This window comes from Apodemus sylvaticus, chromosome X, assembly GCF_947179515.1.
Source record: "Apodemus sylvaticus chromosome X, mApoSyl1.1, whole genome shotgun sequence".
Classification (NCBI taxonomy): domain Eukaryota; kingdom Metazoa; phylum Chordata; class Mammalia; order Rodentia; family Muridae; genus Apodemus; species Apodemus sylvaticus.
Window position 1 is genome coordinate 133731550 of NC_067495.1, and position 24826 is coordinate 133756375.

The window sequence follows — 24826 nt, forward strand, 5'->3', positions numbered from 1 at the left end:
GGGAAGGGGAATGTCCCACAGTGTGTATGTGAAGGCCAGGAGACAATGGGAATGCGCCAGTTTTCTCCTTCCATCATGTGAGTTCTGTTGAGTCACACTCAGGTTGCATCAGGCTTTGTGACAGGCATACTTACTTACCTAGTGACTGAGCCATCTCTTGGGGCCCCAGAGTCACTTTGTAGGAGCAGTTGATAGGAGATAAATGAGAGGTATTATCTGAGGCCCAAATAGTCATTTTGTTACACCTATGTTGTGGGATAAGAATTAGGATTCTTAAGTCACGGTGTAGAGCTGGATGACTGAAATCGCAGCACTCAGGAGGTAGAACTGAGGGGAGCAAGAATTCAAGGTCATTTTTAGCTACACAGAGAGTTCAAGGCCAGACTGACATACAGGAGATGAATACAAAGCAAAAAAAAAAAAGCAAAAATATTCTTATTAGATTATGGATATTGGTAATATTAAGGATCTGGAAAAGCCTTTATGTAGCATGTAATTTTAAAAGAATCCCATGCTCTCTCTGGCTGGGTGTCGGCATTGGAGGTTTCACCCATCTCCAAAGGCTAGCTCCAAGTGGTCATGTGGCCCCAGTTCCCATGATTCTTCTACAGAATGCCAACAACCATTTTGGTCTCACTTAGCTCCCTCTAGCCCCACAAAAGGAAAACATTAGAGACTTAGATTCATACCAGCCAGATTTATATCAGTAAATCTCCAACCCCAATATGCCCATGAAAAGAACGCATAACTCAGTTAATATATTTACAAGCTGTATGCCTAAATAGGGCAGACATTCCATACTACTCTATTGCCCAGCCGTGAATCCCCTAGCTACTTGCAGCTCCTCCAGGCCCGTGGGTCTGTTCTATCTTCCACCTCTTCTTCCTCCGTCTTCTTCTCCATCTGTCCTCAGTCTTGTCTCCTTTCCTTACTCTTTCTCTTTTCCTAAAACTTCCATCCATGTCTTTCCCTTCCAGTGCCCAATCACAGGCTCTAGCCTTTATTTTTAGTTAAGTTGGGGAACAGGCTCACATGAAATCACCTAAGTACGTGATCCACTCGTCATCAGGGACAAGATTAACATCAAACTACAAACAACACCAAGACAATCCACAGCACCTTTATATGACTTCATATGTGATAGTCAAAAGGGCTATCTTCTTAGGTCTTTCTAAGAAGATAATATCTTGCATTAAAAGGTTGATTAAATAGGCTCAGAACAATCTGCTTTATAATAGGGAAACGAAATGTAAATTTAAACCATAAAAAATTAAAGTACTGGCTTGTATGCAGATACTTTTGAGTGGTTTCTGGGCTTTGCACCCTATGAAATAGATATGCATTTTTATATGCCCTACAAGCACTAGGACCACACACATGGGATTCCCAGAATCCACTTAAAAAAAATGGGCAGGCATGACAAGCACTCAGGAGGCAGAGAAACTGCAAGTTGGCTAGCTAGCCTAGCTGGGATTGGTGAGCTTCAGGGTCAGCAAGAGAGCCCGTCTCCATAAATACAGCGAGAAATAATTGGGAAAGACTTATGGCATTGGCCTTGGGCATAGACATGCATACACGCATGGATGTACAGACACAGTCATACATACAAAAAGGTCAAAATCACAATCTCAATAGGATGATGTTCTATATGTGTGTGCTATATATAGGTGTCTGTGTGTGTGCTTATTAAATGTAATGAAAAATCTATTTTAGCTTTTAGAGTCCAGCAAAGTATGTTCTTCCAACCCCAGTGGCATGTAAACTCTCAGGTTCACTCATAATGTCTCTCCAACAACAGCCACACGGCTGCTTTTGGATCATGGATGGTTATGCTGATTAAGCAGGAAGTAGCAACTTCTCTAGATGTCCTGGTAACACATTAATAGGATAGAATTTAGGTATTAACCACCTTCCCACACATAGGCAGATCAAAAATCTTTCAACCTGGGTCAAGCACTCTGGGAAACTAGCAGTATTGAAAGGGGAATGGCAAATAAGTGTTCTCTCTGCCACTGAAAAAGGGCAAAAGACTAGGTGTTCTATGCCCGGGGATTATTTTTTTCATTGCTGTGTGATTTTATGACTTATTTGCCAAGTATTAGAAAACCCTTTGCCAGAAAGGAATACCATTGTGCCAATACATACCTGTGTGCTCATGGGGCACTCCTCATAACCAAGTGCTGAGGCCTTGGCTACAATTTGGACTTGAGATACACAAAGGCTACAAAACAGCTAGTCACCACTTGCATTCCTTTTATACTGCTCAATACCAATGACCACATATTCATAAACTAGTCAAAAGACCAGGTGGTATCATAGCTCTTCAGGGGTGTGCCACCAGCCCAAAAGCTCTGGTCTGCTGGCTGCATGTCTCTCAGGAGCTCATCCCAGCTGGTGTTCATTCAGCTCTAGTTTCTTAAGGTAACAGCTCCTTCTGGCTGTCAGCTAGGGTGCTGACCTAAACTCCACAGCCACCCTACTTTGTCCTTGGAGAAAATGCACTGCACAGCTTCCTTCTGGAGCCTTGACACTGTGTGTGACCTCTTCTGTTTCTAGGTAGGAAAAGAGACTCCCCTGAGAAAGGCAGGTCCACCCACCTCATCTCCTAGCCTTTGAGCCAACTGATTTGGTACCTTAATTAGGCAGGCAAAATCTCACCGTAATAGTATTTAATAATCAGAATGTATTAGATTGAACCACCACAACAGTATAGCACAGATTGGGTAGATTGAGCAAAATAAACTTATAATAAGTATTTCTTCCCATTCTGGATGCCAGGAAGTCAGTATGATAAAGTTCGGGTGAGGGCCTGTTCCTGGCTTGCTGGAAGCCACCTGTGTCCTTACATGATGGAGAGAGGGAACACCGAATGCTCTTGGAAACTGAAAAAACAAAACATCATCTAAACCTAATCACCTCCTTAAAGCCAATCACACCGGGGATCAGGGTTTCCATCCGTCACACCTTCCTATCACACAGCCAAAAGTGGACTGCATGTAGTCACTGTCTGGATAGAACACCAGTACCCTGCAGACATGTGCATCAAGGACGTGAATAAACTGTGGTCCTGGTATCAAAAGACTTAGACTAGAGTAGTGTCAAAGAAGCCAGACTCTACAGCCAGAAAATCTGTTTCTTAGAGATTGTGTCACCATGAGAAGTCCTTGACTAGAGTTTATTTTTTCTTATCAGCATTTGGGACCAGTGAGATGGTCTCATGGGTAAAGATGCTTGCTGCCCATTCTGATGACCTGATTTTCATCCCCAGGATACACATGGTAGAAAGAGAGAGCCAGCTTCTACAAGTGTTCTCTCTGCATGTATGCAGCGGCTTATGCACCCCACCTTATATAAGTGTTAAAAAAATAGGCTTTATCTTATAGAATGATTCTGAGAATTTAATCTGATAGTTCAAAGCAATAGTTCCTATTAAGTACTCCTAGTAAGTAAGTGGTATTGTTTTGTTTAACTACCACACTCCTAAATCAAGAGTCCCACCAACACAGGCTCTCTGGTGTTATATTTCCTCTGCTAAACAGAATGGATGAAGTTAGGCTATATCATTATATCAATCTGGAATGGGAACAGGGTGTGGTGGTACACATATGTAATCCTAGAACTTGGGAGGTAAAGGCAGAAAGATTGTTGAATTCAAGGCCATCCTTGGTTACATATTGTGTATGAGGGCAATCTGAGCTACATTAGACCTTGTCTCAAAAAAACCAAAAGAGCAAAAATGGAAGAAAAAGAGGGGGCGGGGACGGTCCTAAGGAGGTCTCAGCCAGAATTGCCAAACTAAGAGCACTAGAAGAAACGATTATTCAGAAACGTATAGAAACCAGTTAGGGTTCCTGCACCCCAGGCAAATGTACAACAGCTATAATTCAGATTAGTAGGGCAGTTCATGGAATTCTCTCCCATCAGAGACCTGCCTTCCAATACCTTCCCCATTGCAAGGGAACAATACAGTACAGTTGGGAGAAATCCAATCCCCATTTGGGAAATGATGCAGTATAATCTAGATTTTAATTTTTATCCTTAAGGAGCACTGGCCAAGGGACTAGTTTCTCCCCTGACTAAATCTTAGCATGGATGAGAATGTTTTAGTCAAGGAACAAAATCCTGGTACCAGGATGCCTAGGAACACTAGGTGGCAGTCCAGGACCATGGATTAGTGCAGCATCTTCACAGCTGCAGCATCACAGGCAGAGGGGTGGGGGTGAGGGGGAACCCTGTGGTAGGATGCAGAAAAAGTGTTGTCCCTCACAAACCCAGAAAGGTTGCAGAAAAGGCTTGAGAGATGTCCAGAAACTCAATCGAGAATGAACAGATCAGCTGTTCCCTATACAACACCAGACTACAAAATCCCAGAGAGGTGGCTATTATTCCAGATGCTGAAACTCTTACAAACCCAAGATGACAGGTAAACAGATAAATATGATGCACTTACACTTAAGGCCTTGTTCAGCCCCTTCTCTTTTCTCTCTCTCTCCCCCTCCCTCCCTCCCTCCTTCCCTCTCTCTGTCTAGCCTCTATATCTCTCTGTCTTTCTGTCTACCCAGCTCACTATTGTGTCTCCCCTCCAACTCTTCCTTTGCTTTGTTTCATTTTTCTCTCTTCTTCCTCTCCCTCTCCCGGTGAGACAAACCCAAGGTCTGCCACATAGTAGGCAAACACACTGAGTTACACTCCAACTCCAAAGCAATAAATGCAACCTCTTAAAACAGAACTTAAAAGGGGGAAAGATAAGGCAGATATGAGCTTTTTGGTAGGACAATCAAATAATCATCATGATGGTGCCCAATGAATTACAGACACAAAGTAAATAAAATCAGAGAGATGATCTATGGACAAGAAGAGACTGTTAACAAAGAAAGAAAGACTATGAGGAAAACCACAGAGGGAGCAATTTATGGCTACCAGTCTAAACTTAGCCATAGTGGGGGGATCATAATCAATGTGTGTGTGTGGGCTACTGTAGTTGGTTTGCTAACTGGTGATATTACCAAACAGCCTCCTAAACATTTCTATTTATACCCATAGACATGTGCTGCTTTAACCCTTGGGCAGAGAAGCCTCTTTCTGCAGTGGACAGTGGTCGGTGCAGAGAAGCAAATGTAGTCAAAGTGCGGAGGATGGAGAGCTCTCAGAAAAACCCAACCAACCAAACCAACAAAGAAAAGCACACCGACTGAACTAGCTTATGATCCTGTAATCCCACTACTGTGTATGTCTCTGAAAGAATTGAAATTCACATCAGTGTGTCATTATTTACAATAACCAATATAAACAATCAGTTCAGGTGCCTATCAGCAGATGACTGGATAAAGAAAAGGTGTACACATGTGCAAGGGAATTTGATTGTGATTTTTTAAAACAAGGAAATTCAGCAGGGTGCTGTAATCTCAGCAGTCAAGAACCTGAAGTGAAAGGATCATTGCAAATCCAAGGCCAGCCTGGGCTACAGGGTTAGAGGCTGCTTTTAAAAAAAGATAAGAAAGGGCTGGAGAGATGGTTTGGCAGTTAAAAGCACTAACTGCTCTTCCAAAGGTCCTGAGTTCAAATCCCAGCAACCACATGGTGGCTCACAACAATCTGTAATGAGATCTGACGCCCTCTTCTGGTGTGTCTGAAGACAGCAGCAGTGTACTTACATATAATAAATACATTAATCTTTAAAAAAAAATAAGAAATTCTGAAACAACTACAAGAAAGAAAGAAAAAGAAATTTTGCTGGTCGTGGTGGCACACGCCTGTAATCCCAGCACTTGGGAGGCAGAGGCAGGTGGATTTCTGAGTTTGAGGCCAGCCTGGTCTACAGAGTGAGTTCCAGGACAGCCAGGGCTATACAGAGAAACCCTGTCTCCAAAAAAAGAAAGAAAGAAAGAAAGAAAGAAAGAAAGAAAGAAAGAAAGAAAGAAAGAAAGAAAGAAAGAAAGAAAGAAAGAAAGAAAAGGAAATACTGTCACTTGCCACAATATTGTCGAACATAAAGGCTGCTGTGCCAAATGATAACAAGTATTGCATGACAAGTATTGCATGACCTAGCTTCCTAGCTTCCAGGTGGATTCGAACTACAAACTAGCATTGAACTCATAGAAGCAGACAGAAGAGAATGGTGCCTGTAAGGTCCAAGGGGCAGAAGTTAGTGGACGGATGCTAGTCACGTCCTACAAAGGTGGTTAGCTAGGAGGAATATACGCACAAGTTCTAATATGTAACCTAATGATAAGACATTGTAACAACAATGTTATACATACCTGAAAATTGCTGGGAGTATAGTTTTTGCTTTTGCGTTTTGGAGACAGAATGAGTATAGAGCACAGACTGGCTCAAACAGGAGATCCTCCTGCTTAAGTTCCCTGAGTGCTGGTGGTACAGTTGTGGATAACTATGTCCATCTTTGAGAGTAGATTTTAAATGTTCTTTACACCCCCATCAAGAATATAAGCTCATAGGTATCTTCACTTAATATTTTCCAAATCAGTACATATATACAGTTGCGTTGTATAACATAAATAAATATAATTGTGCTGGACAATCAAGAATAATACATTTAAAGCTGAGTAGGATGGCACATGCCTTTAATCCCAGAATTCAGGAGGTGTAGGCAGGCAGATCTCTGAGTTCAAGGTTAGCCTGCTCTGTAGCAGAATTTTCCCTGTCCGATTAATTTAAATATTAATACAACAAGAAGCCTGTGACTGGACAGGGAAGAGGGAGGCAGAGCTAAGAGTTTCAGAGACAGAGACAGGGAGAGGATGAGGAGGAGAAGGAAGATGGAGGGAGAGGAAGACGATCCAGATTCCTCACAGTTTTAAATAGCCACAGGGGCTATGAATATCAGAAAGAATACAACACTGTGATAACTTGTCGATAATAGGTGGGCACTGGAACAGGGAAGACTGCTGAATAGGGCTAGCCTAGAGGTAGAGAGTCTGAGGGCAGAGAGTCGCTGGGTATAGTGCAGGTTAATGTCAATTAGAACCCTAATCTACACAGTAAATTCCAGGACAGCCAAGGATACACTGTGAGAGCTTTGCTTTGCTTTGCTTTTTCTTTTCTTTTCTTTTTTCTTTTCTTTTCTTTTCTTTTTTTAAAGGTGAATTACAGGGCGCTGGAGAGATGATGGCTCAGAGGTTAAGAGCACTGATTGATCTTCCAGAGGTCCTAAGTTCAATTCCCTGCAACCACATGGTGGCTCACAACCATCTGAAATGGGTCTGATGCTGTCTTCTGGTGTACTACAATACACTGATGGCTACAGTGTGCTCATATACATAAAATAAATAAATAAATCTTTAAAACCGGAATTACAAAAATTAATTCAAAATAAATAAATATAAAGCTGGTTGGTCTATAACAAAACCCTTCAAACCAGTGGTTCTCAACCTGTGGGTCATGACCTCTTTGACAACCCTTTATTTCTAAAAATATTTTCATTATGATTCAAAACAGTAGCAAAATTACAATTATGAAAGAGCCCTGAAGAACTGTATTAAAGGGTTACAGCATTAGGAAGGTTAAGAACCACTGTTTCAAATATTGGAGTGGAACATGCATCCCCAAACTGCTGAAGCTCAGTCTCTTGACTCAAAGGCAGCTTTGACTCTCCTCTAAGGAGGTCACCTCTGTTAGCATTCTGTCTCAGCTTCACCCCAGTTACCTGGCAACAGCCATGTATGTCCCACCCCACAGTTACCTGGCAACAGCCAGCTAGGTCTGGCCCACTGTAAAACTGGGCTTCTTGCCCCTCCTCCTCTCTCTCTCTCTCTCTCTCTCTCTCTCTCTCTCTCTCTCTCTCTCTCTCTCTCTCTCTCTCTCTCTCATTCTCTTATCCTCTCTCTTGCCTCTTATCCCCTTGCTCCCCCTTTTCACCAGTCCCTTTCTCCTCCCTCCCTCTACATGGTCATGGCCGGCCTCTACTTCTCTACTCTCTCCCTCTCTCTGCCTTTCTCTGCTTCCACTACCCTCCTAACTCCCCTCCCTTTCCCTGAATAAACTCTATTCTATACTATACTGTAATGTGGCTGATCCATCAGGGGGAAGGGATGCCTCGGCATGGCCCCGCTGTGCCAACCCCCCCCCCCGAACATATTCTGATGACGCTTTCTCTTTACAATCACAACAACCTCATTATCTGAAGAATTTGTATCTGCCTCCTAGGAACTAGAGATCTTGCAGAGCTCTGGTGATCCTCATTAGATATGGCAGGATACCCCGCTGTTCTCTCATTAGCCCTCATGAGGAGTTTCATCATTTTATCATATGAGCTCCAGGACTTCCCTCTTTATGTTTAGGTAGGACTACAGAAGATTCACGCAGGTATAGCTCTTTAAAGGTGGTGGATGAAGTAGAAGGAACGTGATGTTGAACAAGACTAAACATATTGATGGGGGCTTATACCCAAGTGGTATAATATCAGGGTTTTATTTTTTTTCAGAGGTTAAGGGAGCTTCTTGTAGCCTGTTCAGATAGTGGCCTGAAATATTGTCCAAAAGTGATTTATTCTAAATTAAAGACAAATCTCAGGTCTTGGCCTACTCACAGAAAGACATCTGAAACCAAAATGAGACTGCAATGTTACAGTGAATTAATTGACTGCAAAGAACTGTTTGGCCACCTCAGTAGGCCCTGAAGACATGACTTTGTAAATGATTTCCTAAGGAGAGCCCAGGCACCGCTCTAGTGACTGTTGTGTTTGCCAGAAGCTGCCTTGGCTTTGCTGCAGAGGAAGAGCCATGGATTCCAGTGTAAAATGATTGATCAGTCTGTTCATTGTTGCCCCATCCTTTGCCAAATGGACCAGTGATCAGTTTCAGGTGTAATGATGAACTGTTAAGGTTGGTGGACTATTCCAGTTTCTTCAGAGAAACAGAATCAAGACATGAATATTCTGGGTGTCGAGGAATCAGGGACAGTCTGTCTGTAGGTTCCATACTGAGGACCCTTCCCATCTCCTCTGAGACCTCTAAAAAGGGGACCCCACTCTCCCTTGTAGGCCTGACCTCTCATTAGAGCTCCCACCATGCTGTCTGCCTACCTACGGTGTTGGGGGCTGATCCTTGCTCAAGCCTTGGCTCTGCTACTAGTTGTCTGTATGTTCATGGCACTAATAATTCTCTTAATAAACTTAATACTCAAAAAGATGGTCTGCCATGGTATTCCCCAGTCATGACCCCCCAAAGCCAAGACCTTTTACTCAACACATGCAAAGAAGACGCTAGAGTTTGGATATGTCCCTTAAGTGTCACTTCCTAATGCAACAGCGGTGAGAGGTAGGCCCTGACAACTTTTTTTTTTTTGTGGTGCTGAAGATAGAGCTGAGGGCCATGTACAACTGAGCAACAACTCTAGACAAGAGATGGAGTGCTTCCAAGACATGATTATATCATGAGGGATCTCCCTTCATGGATGGATTGCCATTGTTAGAGTGAGTCAGTAATCACCAGAATAGGCTTGTTTGAAAAGTGAGGTTGGCTGGGTGGGATGGCACACACCTTTAGTCCTAGCACGTAGGAGGGAGCTCTTTGTGAGTTCAAGGCTAGCCTGGTTCATATAATGAATACCAGGCCAGCCAGGGCCACATTATGAAAGTCTTTCTCAATATAGTGAAGTGCATAAAATAGATGGGGGTTGGCGATTGTTCAATCCTATTACCCACATGCTGCCTTCTGACATGCTAGGACACAGAGGTGAGCTCCTGACCTTGGACTTAAGTCTCTAGCACTGTGAGAAGGCAGGGGCAAACCACTTGCTAATCTAGTGCAGAACTGTGATAGATATACTCAGAGATAATATTTAATCTGACCACCCCCACAGTACAGTAAGAAGCAAAGTTATCATAGTATGTCATTAGAATTCTGAGATTATTTGAAACAACCCCTGAAGTAACCCTCACTTACAGAGAAGCAAAATGTCACTGTAGCTCATGGGTCAGAGGAGAGTTCATGTGATCAATTCAGCTTTACCTACATCTCTGATTGGTTCCTGAACTCACCCTTCATTTATTAGTAGCCTGAAATTCAGAAAGTTATTATTAAACTAATTTAACAAATGCTAAATATACATTGGTTCTGACCCATGGGGAAAGGCCTATTGTAGTATGAAACAACAAACTGAAGCTACTAGTAATACATATCTATAGTAATAGAAAAGTAAAAATGACACTCCAGTCATAGAGGGACTGTGATGATTTGTGGCAGCACTGACAATTAAAAATACAGGTTGTTTGTTGATCCTTATATCATAATCTCAGAGAATGACAGCAATGGTAAAAATTGTAATCAGATGATTGTTCCAAGAACCAATGTGATTATATATGAGGTTTCCTTGTTTTTTACAACCCATGTGTTCCTGGGCACCTGACTATCAAAAGGACGAGCTTGAAAAGCCAATGTAACATCACTTATGTGTGTGAAGTATGTATGTACATGTCCATATATGTGTGCATGTGTGTCTTCCACAATTACTTTCCACCTTATCTTTTGAGACAGCATCTCTCAGAGAACCTGGGGCTGGCCAGTTCAGCAGGACTACCTAGCAGAAAGCCCCAGGGGTAGTGCTACTTCCTTCCACAGTTGTAGCACTGGCATTATTGGTGTGAGCCACCATGCCCGGCTTTTTGTGTTGGGTCCGGGGATCTGAACTCAGGAGTCCATGTTTGCACAGTCATCTCTTGGTCTCCTAGTGTCATTTCTTACCTCAGGTAAGAACAGAGGTAACCAACACATTGCATCATTCCTTTGCACTGGTGGCATTGTTGTCACTGAATAGGAAATGTAGACCAATCCAGATACCCTGGCAGCACGCTTTGCTAGACAGAACATAAAAAAATCACTTCTGAACAAAACCAGGGCCCTTGAAATGAATGATACTTTGGTGCTCTCATAATCAAAGGCATGTCAAGATAGTGCTTGTAACATGAGCAAATACCCTCATCTTGGCTTTAAGAAAAACATTAGAGAGGGGGCATAGCAACAAGTTATGTGTGACATACTAGTGACAGAATTTACAGGGTTGGGTGCTATGATACAGAGCAAGATCTGCTAGTTTGGAGTACAGCCCAGAAAAATAAAGAAGTTTTTTCTTGTCTAGCATCTGTGACTTCAGGAATAGTTCCCTGTGTCCAGTTGATAAAGAAAACAAGAAAACAAATAAGCTGAAAAAAATCCTGTGTGACTTTAATCACTAAAAACATGTAGGCAGCACCTATATTAGTTTCTCCACTGCTGCATAACAAATCATTCTCACCCAACAGCTTGAAGCAACAAAATATGGAGAGTTGCCTGTGTTTCTACTTTGGAGCACTATCTGTGACTTGGATAAGTAGGATGCAACTCTGCCTGCTACTCCTGAGGATATAACGTCAAACTCATGTTTCATATCATGACAGTTTTAGATACTACTAGATCACCTTTGCAAGGAGATCCTAAAATTAATCTGTTGGCATGGAAGTGGAACTTCCAAATGGAAGTTGGATGTCAGGATGGAGACTGCATCTTTTTCAACCAACCACCATATGTGGGAGGATTCTTTAATTTCTGGAGTAGAGTACTTGCTTATCAAATGATACTGGGATGCACTACATAGGCTAAGGAGGGCAGTGTGAAAGGTGTGGCATCCTTCCTGGTACTCTTGTACTTTGTCATTAGAGGTGATGGACAGTTGCAGCAGCCTAATTTACTCAGGACGTGGAATGGGTCAGACCAGATGGTTAAGTAAAAACACTTGAGACAGCTCACTAAGCCAAGCACCATGACCTGTTGAAGGGCTATCTCTGGACAAGGGGACTAAAAAATGGTGGGCATACTGGGAGTGGCATCAGCACACACTTTCAATCCCAACATTCAGGAGAAAGACACATGGAGATCTCTATGAGTTCCACACAGTGAGTTCCAGGCTAGCTACAGTAACACCAACTTCAACAAGGCAAAATAAAAACTAACAAGGCAATGCTTTGGAAAGGTGACAGTTAAATACCAGGGATGACACTTGTGACCTGTTGCAAAATACAGGCTTGCCGTGGTATTTCTGTAAAGATGTATTTATCTTATATGTGAGTACACTGTTGCTCTCTTCAATCATGATTTTTACCTAAGAAGACAATACCAGCAGCCAGCACAGGGGAAAAATCAATAAAGCAGTAAGAAGTTGTGTTTTCAAACAAAACACACAGGATTAAAGCCTATCATTTATTGAGTAGTTGAATACAGTTTTCTCAGGGGTAATTATCTTAGCTACCACATGCTAGGCAGTCTCAGAATCCTCCTACTACATTGTAACCACTCTAAACTATCTGCTGAATCTTGCTGACCACTGTAATAGCAGGATCATACTCTTGGGTGTAGATCACTCATTGTTGTTGAGAGATCTTTCTGACTTTAATTTTTCCAGTATCTTCTCGAGATACTGTATTAAATGGCGTCTTTTAAACCTGAAAATAAACATAAACATCATGTAAAAAAAGAAAAAAAATGCCAAAAGAACCTGTGCTATAGAAAGTGCAGTATGATGCAAAGAATAGGTTCACTACTATTCTGTGGGAATAGTAAGTGTATCCCAGGTACACCAGGTACTAGCCAATATGAGTGTGTCTGCTAAGGGTCAGTGTCTACGTTAGTGTTACAGTGGCAAAGGAGCCTTCCAGTGGACCTGGAAGGAAGTGTCAAACGCAGGTGATGTCCAGCTAAGTGTCTATGTCCGCAGCCTTCACTATAGGGTGAGGGTCAGGGACTGATAGAGACTCCAGACAGATGCACCCCACCCCCCACTCAACCACTGCAGTGACCCAACAGCTCGAGGATGTGCAGGCCCGCCCTCTGCACCCACCTCGCCGCCTCCTTGATGGAGAACTCGACAAGCTGTATCTTGACTTCCAGAGGGCCTTGCACTTCTTCAAGGATCTTGAACAGCCTTCCATATTCTGAAGAGAAGAGAAGAATACTTCAGTATTTCTTTCAAACAAAATAGAAATGGATGTGGGTGGAACTGTGTGTTCCTCAGTGATATGCTTTCTGGTCAAGAATGTCAATGGGTGGGTATGTGGTTCTAAATGCCTATGCAGAAACTAATATGATTCTTATGAGCAGTAACCAGGTAGCATTGCAGATGAAAGATGGAGTCTCCTGAGATGCTTTAGTTTGAGTAAAAAGTGACTGTGCTAGATTATATAGAAATCCTTGCTTGTGGCAAAGGCCCTCTCTCTTTGGGGCCAGTTTCAGGTTATTCTACTCAAAGAACAGGAGACATCTGCTTTTCTTCTGTTACTAACCACTCTGAGCACTTACGCCGTCCAAAGCGTCGAATTTCTGTCATCAGGGCACATTTTATTTCATAATTGGTCAAATTTGGTCTCAGTGAGGACACACAGGGCTGAGCTGATGAAGACATTGCTGGAGCCTTGGCATCTCCTGCCACAGGCGTACGCTGCTTTGGAGCACAGTTTTGTATGTAGACTTTAGGATCACCTTCTGCCATCCCCACTTGTGACTTCTGTCTGACCATAGCACCTGGAAGGCAAAGCAGCTGAGCTGTGACACAGGTGAGCTCCGGGGCTCCACACGGGCGCCCTTTTGCTCTTCAAGGTCTAAAATTATTTCAGAGAAAGACAGTACACAAGAGAGAAATCTCAGTCCTGACAAACTGACCCCAGGACACAGCATACAAAACCAACACCTCCTACCTTGTAGCTTCATGACCATATGCACAAATTAGTTGAACAGGACAAAGAAGAAACAACATTGATAGCTTAGTGTCATCTTGATATACTTTCCAAGTCTAAAGGCTGACAGTGTCACAAGGTATCCAAATATAAGGAACATGCCTTCACTAAAACTAAGAATCTATGAGACTACTAATCTTTCACCTTTGTTCTAAGGTGAATACTGTTCCCTCTGTTTGACACTTTTGTGTCATTTACTCATGCTCTGTTGTGACCAGCATCTGCCAGGTGCTAGGGATCAAGATAAAGCATGGAAGACAGGAGCTGCCCCGCCCCTACGGAATTATGATGGTGTGGAAACATCAGAGAGGAATCACACACTGGGGTTCTCCTATTGGCAAAGAAGTCAGCAGACTTGTGAGAGAAAGCAGCAGACGGTGCTCACAGGGCCACCAACTTGGCCTCTGAGGTGTCCTCTGAGCAAAACAGAGGAGGAGACAGAGGCAGCCTGTGTAGATGTGAAGGGGGGGAAGGGAACATAGGATTTGTGTAGTAAACAATAGACACAGAGTATGATGGAGACCACTGGGACCCACATAATTGTCAGTTGATGGGAGCAGGTGATGCAGAGCCTGATGAACCACGCACAAAAGTTGGGTTGCATCTTGCATGCTTGGGAACACAGGATGGGTTTGTTTGTTTGTTTGTTTTTTTTCAGCATGAATGTGGCCAACTCTACCTACTGATATCCTTACCGTGGCTGCTACCTACTGATATCCTTCCCGTGGCTGCTACCTACTGATATCCTTCCCGTGGCTGCTACCTACTGATATCCTTACCATGGCTGCTACCTACTGATATCCTTACCGTGGCTGCTACCTACTGATATCCTTACCGTGGCTGCTACCTACTGATATCCTTACCGTGGCTGCTACCTACTGATATCCTTCCCGTGGCTGCTACCTACTGATATCCTTCCCGTGGCTGCTACCTACTGATATCCTTCCCGTGGCTGCTACCTACTGATATCCTTACCGTGGCTGCTACCTACTGATATCCTTCCCGTGGCTGCTACCTACTGATATCCTTACCGTGGCTGCTACCTACTGATATCCTTACCGTGGCTGCGGGGTGAGAGAGACTGTTAGGAAGTGGGTGCAGATGGAAAGGAGACTGAGTGGGTCAACACTTACTTTTCTGCTCTGTGGGAATTAAATTATGGCAAGAGTGAACAAGCATGAAAGATTTCAATGACTTGATTTGGAAAGTATTACGTGATTAAGACTTGACTATTTGTGCTTATTGTCTTGCTTGTTCCTCATTGTACCGCTCGCCCTTAATACCTGCATGTAATTAAAATGGCATAAAAGGGGATTGGAAAAAAAATAAACCCACCTCAGTCTCAGAATTGACTGGAGTCATGCTACAAAGAAAGAAAGAAAGAAAGAAAGAAAGAAAGAAAGAAAGAAAGAAAGAAAGAAAGAAAGAAAGAAAGAAAGAAAGAAGGAAAAGAGGGAAGGAGGGAGGGAGGGGGGAGGAGGGAGGGAAGGAGGGAGGGAGGAAGAAAGGAAATAAGGAAAGAAAGGAAGAAAATAAAGAGGGAAGAAGGAAGGAAGGAAAGAAAGGAAGGAAGGAAGGAAAGAAAGAAAGAAAGAAAGAAAGAAAGAAAGAAAGAAAGAAAGAAAGAAAGAAAGAAAGAAAGAAAGAAAGAAAGGAGGGAGGGAAAGAGGGAAGGAGGGAGGGAGGAAGGAGGGAAGGAGGGAAGGAGGGAAGAAGGAAGGAAGGAAGGAAGGAAGGAAGGAAGGAAGGAAGGAAGGAAGGAAGAAAATAAATAGGAAGGAAGGAAGTGGCAAGGATTAACCAATGAGAAGAAAATGGGCATCCCAGGCAGTTGGGACTGAGGAGATGAGTCCATGGCTAAGAATACTGCCTACCCTCCCAGAAGATATGGGTTCGAGTCCCTGCATTCACAAGGCAGTCCACAATCAGCAGAAACTCCAGTCCCAGGGAATCCCATGCCTTCTGTGAGCAACCAGCACACAAGTGGTGCATAGATAAACACGCAGATAAGACACAACACACACACCACACAACACACACACACACACACACACACACACACACACTAAAATAAGAAATCTCAGAAAGCTGTAGTGAATAAAGTTAGCCGTGTAGAGCAGGGGCTGCTCCTGAGAAGGGAATTCCAGTGTCAGTGCAGACCTGGTCTGCAGAGCTCTTGCAGAGCTGATGACACAGAAGATAGGAATCCAGACTGCATTCTATCGCAGAGGAAAGGAGAGGATAGGTGAAGCCGAGCCACAGCCAGGTGAAGAGGCCTGCCTCCCCTTAGAGACAGCCCTGCTCTAGCCGCTTGGAGCTGGCTTGAACCTGTTGCTCTCCCTGCAGCAACTCCTAATGCTTTCATCGTTTTGCCTGTGTTTTCTTCAACTTGTAAACAGGTCACTGTCTTTCCACCAAACAATGATGTATTTACCTTCTCCCTTTGCCTCAGCTGAAGCTTCAAGAGTTTTGTTTGACACCATGTCTAGAGTGTAACTTTTCTTAGATGGACCCATCGCTTCTCCTTCTCCCACAGGGCTAACTTTCCGTTTCAGCATGGTATGCTCCTTTTTGTCAGGCTTCTTATCCTAGAAAATAGTTATGAAAATAGAATACTATTTCCCAGGCAGGGTGGCTCATGCCTTTGATCTCAGAACTGGCAGGCAGAGGCAGGTAAATCTCTGTGAGTAAGTTCCAGTGTATCCAGGGCTATGTAGAACAAAACAAAATGAAAAAAAAGCTTTGTGCACCACATGGGGTAGGAAGTTTCCTCCAATTGACTCCACCATGAGAACAGTCAGGAAAATACAGCAATCCAAGGATTATGAAAAAGCAGATGTGGCTGAATCTAAAAATACCAAAATGTTTCACATGACAAAGAATCCAATGATACAGTTTTAAAAACTATCCGCAACCTTAAAGGGACTAGTAAGAAATCAAAGAAAGAAGGAAAGGAATGAATTCATGAAGTAGATGGGGCAAACAGCAATTGAAACAGAGATCCTGGGGGGACAGAGCCAAACAGGGACCCTGGGAATGCAAAGGCCAATACAGCAAACAAAACAATTAACAGAAAGCATCTGGACCAAGCATAGAAAAAAAAACATTCAGGAATTAAAAACAAGATTGAGGAATTATAACTTTCCCACAGCAAAAAAAAAAGAAAGAAAGGAAGGAAGGAAGGAAGGAAGGAAGGAAGGAAGGAAGGAAGGAAGGAAGAAAAGAAAAGAAAAAGGAAAGAAAAACAACAAACAACAATACAACAATAAAATTCCCACAGCAATCATGACCCTAAATTTCAGGAATGCTGGGACATGATGGAGAGATCAATCCTATGAACTTTTAGCTTAAAAGAAGGAACCAAGGTTCAGTCTAACCACATACATTCTAGTGCCTCTCCATGCTATCATGCAGTTCTAACGTGGAAGGAGCGGAACAAAAGAAAAATCCTGGAAGCCGTGTGGTGGCAGCTCCGAGTTAGGTACAAAGGTACAGCCATCAGGATATCAAGAGACTTCTTTGTAGAAGAGATGAGAAGCAAAGACTGATCTATTTTAAACCTTGAAAGTCAGCCATTGCTGACCAAGATGACTGTACCCAGTAGATTTATCCTTTAAAACAAGAGGAGAAAGAAAATCTTTTCATGCTAAGCTTGAAGTAAAACAGTTCATCACGAGAGAAGACACTAAAGAAGAATACTACACAGAGAAGATGAAGACAGTGGGGAGAGGGAACTTATAGAGCCCACCTCCAGCAGGAAGACAGGGCATCAAATGAGGGAGAGGGGGGCCATCCCACAGGCACAACTCTGACCCATAATTGTTCCTGTCTGAAAGAACTGCAGGGAGGGAAATGGAGAGGAGCCTGAGGAAAAGAAGGTCCAGCGACAGAGTCAAAGTGGGATCCAGCTCAAGGGGAGGTTCTGAGGCCTGATACTATTACTGAGGCTGTGGTGTGCTTACAAGCAGGGGCCTAGCCCTCCAAAGCCTCAACAAGCAGCTGAAAGAGACAGATACAGATATTTACACCCAACCAAAGGACAGAAACTGCTGACCCCTGTGGTTGAATTAGAGAAAAGCTGGAAGAATCTGAGGAAAAGGGTGACCCTGTAAGAAGACCAGCAGTCTCAATTAATCTGTACCCCCACCCCCCACCCCCCCACCCCCACCCCCCCCACCCCCGAGATCTCTCAAACACTGGACCACCAAACAGGCAGCGTACACCAGCTGTTATGAAGCCCCCAACACACAGCAGAGGACTGCCGGGTCTGTGTTCATTCAGAGATGACGCACCTAACCCTCAAGAGACTGGTGGCCCCAGGGAGTTTAGAGGTCAGGTGGGGTGGGGGATGGGGGTGAGGATATCCACGTGGAGACGGGGGTCGGGAGGAGGTATGGGATGTGGAACAGTGGAGGGTGGATGGGGGTGGGGGTGGGGTAGGGGTGGGGTGGGGGTAAAATCTGGAGTGTAAAAAAATTACAAATAAATAAATAAATTGATAAGCTTGACATAAAACAATTCATCATGAGAGAAGACACTAAAGAAGGAATATCACACACAGACGATGAAGATCTTAGCATCATGAGAGCTTGGGGAATTAAAAAAGTCACCATGTAATAGAATGACAAACAGAAATTTAAAAGGGGGCAAACATTTTTATCTCAAGAGAACCCACAAAGCTTAAAAATGAACAGGGAAGAAATCAGTACATACCTTGTGATGATAACTCTAAATGTAAACGTTAACTCTCCAGAAACTATGCAGTCTGGGGGCTGAGGAGATGGCTCGTTGTGCAAAATGTCTGCTCAACAAGCACAAACACCTTCCTTTCGATCTCCGGGACCTAGAAAGTGTCCTGCGCAGTTGCAGGCGTCTGGAACTCCCAGCGTCAGAAGTCGGAGTGGCAGAGGCAGGACTATCCCTGAGGCACTCTGACCAGCAGGTCTAGCCTGAACAGTGAGGCCCATGACCACTCAGAGACTGCCTTAAAACTAGTGTAGAAGGCACTAGGGGAAGACACCGGACGTCATTCGCCTCCACAAGCACAGGCGTGCATAAAAATGTGCAATCACCAAAAATATGCTGAATTGAGAAATCTTAAAACAAAACAAAAACAAAAACAAAATTCAACTGTCTGGTCTCCAAGACACTTATCTCATTGTCAAAGATTCAAGGATGAAAAGGCAAAGTAAGGAAGATTTTGCATTCCCAGACAAACAGAATATAAGAGGAAGCAAGGATACCTGTGCTCCTATTTTAACAAAAGCTGACTTCAAGACGAAAATTGTAAAAAGATCTAAAGAACGTAACTGCACCTTAATAAATAGAACAATTTTTTAAAACAAGGAAACAATTGGAAATACAGCAAATGTTGAAGTATATTAACTTTGCATTAAGGAATTAAATAAGAGACTTGCTCTTGGAGTAGTTTAGACCAATCGTGAGCCCACACTTGAGTCTACCATTTCCCTCCTTGGGTCTTTCATCTCTCTGTAGTTTCTGTAGTGCCTGTGCCTGTGCCTGTGTGCTGTGTGAATGATGTTTGACTCTTCTTTGCTCTATAATTAATAGCACAGAAAACGGGGGATGGGAAAGGAATGGGTAATTCTTTTCTACAGAAATCTTTTTTTTTTTTTTTTTTGATTTGGTTTTTTTGAGACAGGGTTTCTCTGTACAGCCCTGGCTGTCCTGGAACTCACTCTGTAGACCAGGCTGACCTCGAACTCAGAAATCCGCCTGCCTCTGCCTCCCAGAGTGCTGGGATTACAGGCGTGCGCCACCACCGCCTGGCACTACAGGAATCTTGAACTGAGTTTTAGAATGAAAGAAGTTACTTTACTGACCCATAATAGCATTCAAAACTGCCTAGAGATGTTATCAACCAATAGCCATATGCCACTTCCAACATTTATGGGATATTCTCATATAAGGTTGCTTTTAACCTCATAGCTGCTTTCAGTATATGATTCCCACAACATACACACATACATTATCCTTTTTCAGGGACATGGAACCATACATAGTTTAATATTAAAGCTATGCATTAATCTCTCTTTCAGGAGAGATTATACAGCTGATTATATCGGAAATCCAGGGCATATAATGTTGGTTTCATTGCTTTCTTAAAGTCAAATTAAACAGGCTAAGTTCACACTATAACAGCAGAATATATATATATAGTATATTATACTCTATTATAATAAGATAAATTATTAACTTGGTTGCAAGCTCTGGAAAAACCTCAGTTTCTCAAATCAAGAAGTGTTTTCTGTAAAAGCTATTCCCATATTTGTACAATTAATTTCATAGAAGAAGTACTGGGCATGAAGGATCAGGGAGATCTAGGTACAAGAACAGTGGCTGTTGTCAAAAGCACATTCTCGGGAGTTGATGGAGCATCCAGACAAGGAAATCAACAACATTCAAAGGAAAACTGAACCAAATAGTCTATCCACTAGCCATGAATACACACTTTTATCAGCAGCCCATGGAAACTTCTCCAAAATATACCCTCTTTTATGTCACAAAATAAGTTTTACTAGATTTAAAAAAAAAAATTGCAGGGCTGGAGCACTGGCTGCTCTTCCAGAGATCCTGAGTTCAAATCCCAGCAACCACATGGTGGCTCACAACCATCTGTAATGGGATCTGATGCCCTCTTGTGGTATGTGTAAAGACAGCTACAGTGTACTCACATAAAATAACAAATCTTTTTTATAAAAAGATGTTTATTTCCATTTTCAGGAGAGATTGTGCCTCAAAGTATAATTCAACCAATGGATCTAATATACTATATATAATATTATTCTATAATGTATATAATATATACATTGTATAGTTATATATTGTTTGTATATCATTGTATATATTATATATGTAATTATATAATATAATATTTACAATTATATTATGTAATGTATATAGTATATAGTATATTACATTCTATAATAATATTATATACACACACCACACACACACACACACACACAGAGCAGTAAATTTAAAAACCTAAAATGAATGGACAAATAATAGTCCCTTAAGCCAACCTAAAGAGATGAATAACAAGTAATCAGAGTGAAGCAGTAAGGAGAGGTCTCTACCAAAGTAAAGTCAACACTCGCTGCACCCATGGTTGAATTCTACCACATCTTGGAAAAGCTAACATCAGAGCTCTTTAAACTTTTACATATAACTGAAACGGAGGTAAGGATGCCAGAATATTCCATTAACTAGTATCACCTGGATACTAACACAGAGTAAGAAAATAACAAGAGAAACAAAATTCCTCAACAAAATCTTTGCACACCTAATTTGAGAACACATGAAAGCGATTATAATCCATGAGCATGCTGGGTTCTTTCGGGGACAGCAGCCTGGCTCAGCTAATACAGAGTACTCATGGCAGGAGGAGAGAACAAACTCCCACAAGTTGTTCTCAAACACGCTCAATGTGGCTTTCAATCAAGTAGCAATGTACAAAATCTGAATTCAGAAATCAGTAGCTTCACTGCACATCGATACCAAATGGAGTGAAAGTGAAGTCAAGGATATGATTCCAATTTCAATGACTTCCACAGATATCTGGGAATCAACCACCCCAAGCTTAATAGATTTCTACCATGAAAACTATAAAAGACTGAAAAAAAAAAGACATTCAAGAAAATGCTAGAAGATGGTAAGGCATCTCGTGTCCATGGATCAGTTGGCAGAAATCAGGTTGGGAATGTTAGCACACTATGTTGTACAGGTTCAATGCCATCCCCATCAGACTTTCAATAGTAATCTTCATAAAACTAAAAGGACTATAAAAACTGAGATGGAAGCCCAAAGAACACCAAATAGTAATCATAGCAATCTGATGAGGCAAGAGCAATGCTGAAGGCAACCCAAGCCTTAAATTCCAGTATTACTACAGAATCATAGTGACTAAAACAGCCTGTGTTGGCACTGGGGGGCAGGGGGTGGAGAGAGACAGAGATAGAGACAGGAGAAAAGTGGGAAGACATAGAAGAGAGAGAAGAGAAAGACTTAATGAAATAGAGAAGAGGACCAAAAATTAAGAGCAATAAATTCAACTATTTCACAATAAAGGGGCCAAGATACATAAATTGGAGAAATGGAAGCTCTTCACCAAGTGGTATTTGAGAAGCTGAGTATCTGCTTGGAGAAGACTCAAACTAGAATGGAAGGCTGAAACTCAGAGTGAGTTAAACTCTGACCTGAAAACACCAAGATTGCTCCAGGCAAAGAGGAATAGACAGAGACAGTGACTTTTCAAAATGATCTCACTAAGGCAGGAAAGAGAGAAAGAAATGGCAGATGGTGTTGCATCCAGCTGCAAAGCTGTGCAAGGCAAAGTAAACAATTACCAGAGTGGAGAGACAGGTCCCAAGCTGACGTGGTGGCTGAGAAGTGGTATCTCAGAGAGCAAGCGAAGGACTGCGGCAAGTCTGAAGCCTGTCTGGGCTACAGAATGACACCCAGACTCAAAAGCAAAGCAAATACAATGAAAGACTATATAACCACGGGACCAGACATGGTAAAGTGGGAGGAGCAAAATATCATGAAAAACTTCACTTAGGTTTGAAAGCTGAGATAAAATAAAATGTAATAAAATTTCCATGGAACAGAAAATCTAAATGTTTTTGTATTTGGTAAGATTCATCGGGACAAAAATTGAAACCTTTGTATCCATAAGGCTTCTGGTAAGGGCTCATCTAAACATTTGGGTGAAAAAAATGTGTAACACAAATTATTTCATAAAACAGAAAAGAAAGACAAGTTTCTAACTCCTTTTGTGAAGTCCACAGAAACTGATACAAGAAGTTCATTAGAAGAAAATAAAACTACAACAATCTATCCTAAAAGAGAAACGAATACCTTCTTAAACATTTCTCTGTGTGTGTATGAGAGAGAGAGAGAGAGAGAGAGAGAGAGAGAGAGAGAGAGAAACACATGGCCAAGCTGTAAGCACAAAGGTCAGAGGACAGCTTGCAGGTCCCACCAGGTGGGTTCCAGAGATTCAAATGAGATCATCAGGCTTGGCAACAAGCACCTTTACCCTCCAGCCATCTCGCTAGCCCCGAGACAAACAAATAAATGATGACCGAGCAAAAACCAAGGGCCGGTGGAAACCATGAGCGTGTCACAGTAAAGGCAAGGCTGCTTTTACAAGTCATTTTAAAGATGCCTTAAAGTTCAGATACTCCTGGTGACCTCAAAGGATCAGCAACTGAGGACAAGTGCAGGAACCCATTGAAGTGTTTCTGCAAAAGACAGAGTAGCCTGTGTATTCTCTCCTATGACAATTTAGATTTAGGTCTGTGTACACACAGCAGGAAGTGGCAGCAGGCCCATTTGGTGGAGGAAGTGCAGTTAGCAGAGGGGGAAAGAGGGGTAGGGGAGGGGACTGTGAGGAGAAGTAGAGTCAAATGCAGAAATCCATGAGGGATTTGATCGATCTTGGTGACACCCACCGTCATGATGCAAGGCCACTTAACAATTACCAAATAATAAAATGTAGACATGGTGTGGTGGTGCCTGCCTTTAATCCCAGAACTCAGGAAGCTCTCTGTGAGTTTGAGGTCAGCCTCATCTACAGAGTGAGTCCCAAGACAGCCAGGATTACATACACAGATCATCTCACCCCCCTCCCCCCAAGTACCAAATAAAGAAATATCACAGCCTGTCTATAAAACAAACAAACCCCTACTCTATGACAATATCAAAATTCATTTAAAAATAGCAAGCATTGTCTCCCCAAAACATCAAACAAGGCAAGGGCAAATGAGTTCTCCCCAGCAAAAATGTTAAGCATCCTGATACTATGACAGACCAGGGAAATGGGAAAGCACAAAGACTAGAGAGGGACAAGAGCAAGAGTCATTACTTACTGGTGACATTTCTATATGACATAAAGCCAGGGAAGAGCATGTACTGTTCTTCCAGAGGATCCAAGTTGAATTCCTAGGACCTACATTAGGTTGTTCATAACTATGGATAACTCCAGCTCTAGGGATTCTCTGGCCTCTATGCATGACTGCACTTACATGCACACATGTGCACACACACACACACACACCCGCCCACAGACACACACAGGGGGTTAAAATAGCTCAGTGGTTAAGAATATTTGCTGCTCTCTTGTACGGGACCTATGTTAGGTCGCTTATAACCTTCAGTGTATCTGACTTTTTCTTCTGGCTTCTGTGGGTGTCTGCACGCAGTGGTATTCATACACACACACACACACACACACACACACACACACACGCACACACACACACACACACACACACAGACACAAACACACACACACCAAATATAAAACTTTAACAAATACAAAAATCATTGTAGTTACTAAGTGATAACTAAGTTTCTGGAGTAAGGGACAAGAATCACAAGGCACGTGTATTTATATATATTAAGCACAAATCATTAGTAAATAAAATTTAAAGTAGCAATGAAGTATGCCCTAAGTCTTTACACTTAGACATATGATGGCAGATGTGCTAACACAGTCCATAGAAACCAACATTTAGAGAATTCAGAGACTGTGACAAATAGGAAAGAACAGCGTTTCTGTGGCCTTGCTCAACAGCCTAGGTAGGTGTGGTGGTGCACGCTTCAGAGGTGAGTGAATCTTGGTGAATACAAGGCTAGCTGTGTCTACAAATGAGTTCCATGGTAGCCAAGGCTACACAGGGAAATCCTGTCTTAAAAACAAACAGCAAGAAGACAGAGACCACCTTCTTAGCAGCGATTCCTCCCAGAGGGGTGATAATGTCCTTCAAACCCACGCTGTGCTAATTATTTTTAAAAAATGGCAACCTGATAATAAAATGAGTATAGATATGAAGTTTAGACTATCTAAACAGCCCTTTAAGTAAAACAACAAAATCAAGAGTCATATACTACTGGATAGGAGTTTGCACACAAAACAAAGTAATTGTAACAGTAAGGGGCTGAGCCAAGATGGACAAACAATGGAGAGGAACAAAGCGTCTGAGAACAAGCGTGGGACACAAATCCACTGGGGTCAGCAAATCCTTGCAGAAAAGATAATTCATTTCACAGAGACAAGGAAGAATTTGACCTTGACTC

General features: G+C 42.4%; 1 protein-coding gene across 2 annotated transcripts in view; it reads right to left on the reverse strand.

Annotated features, from left to right (window-relative positions):
- Window positions 1–12083: 12083 nt before the first annotated feature.
- Mmgt1 (membrane magnesium transporter 1) overlaps window positions 12084–24826 on the reverse strand; it is a 56850-nt gene continuing 44107 nt past the window's right edge. Inside the window, exons 3-6 of one of the 2 annotated variants that reach the window (XM_052170853.1) lie at window positions 16158–16311; window positions 13290–13511; window positions 12832–12925; window positions 12101–12436 (exon numbers count right to left, since the gene is read on the reverse strand). In XM_052170853.1, the coding sequence (XP_052026813.1) occupies window positions 12352–12436; window positions 12832–12925; window positions 13290–13511; window positions 16158–16311 (555 nt within the window). In that variant the 3' untranslated portion in view covers window positions 12101–12351. Of the gene's footprint in view, window positions 12437–12831; window positions 12926–13289; window positions 13512–16157; window positions 16312–24826 lie in introns of both variants that reach the window. The other variant, XM_052170856.1, reaches the window with a different exon arrangement.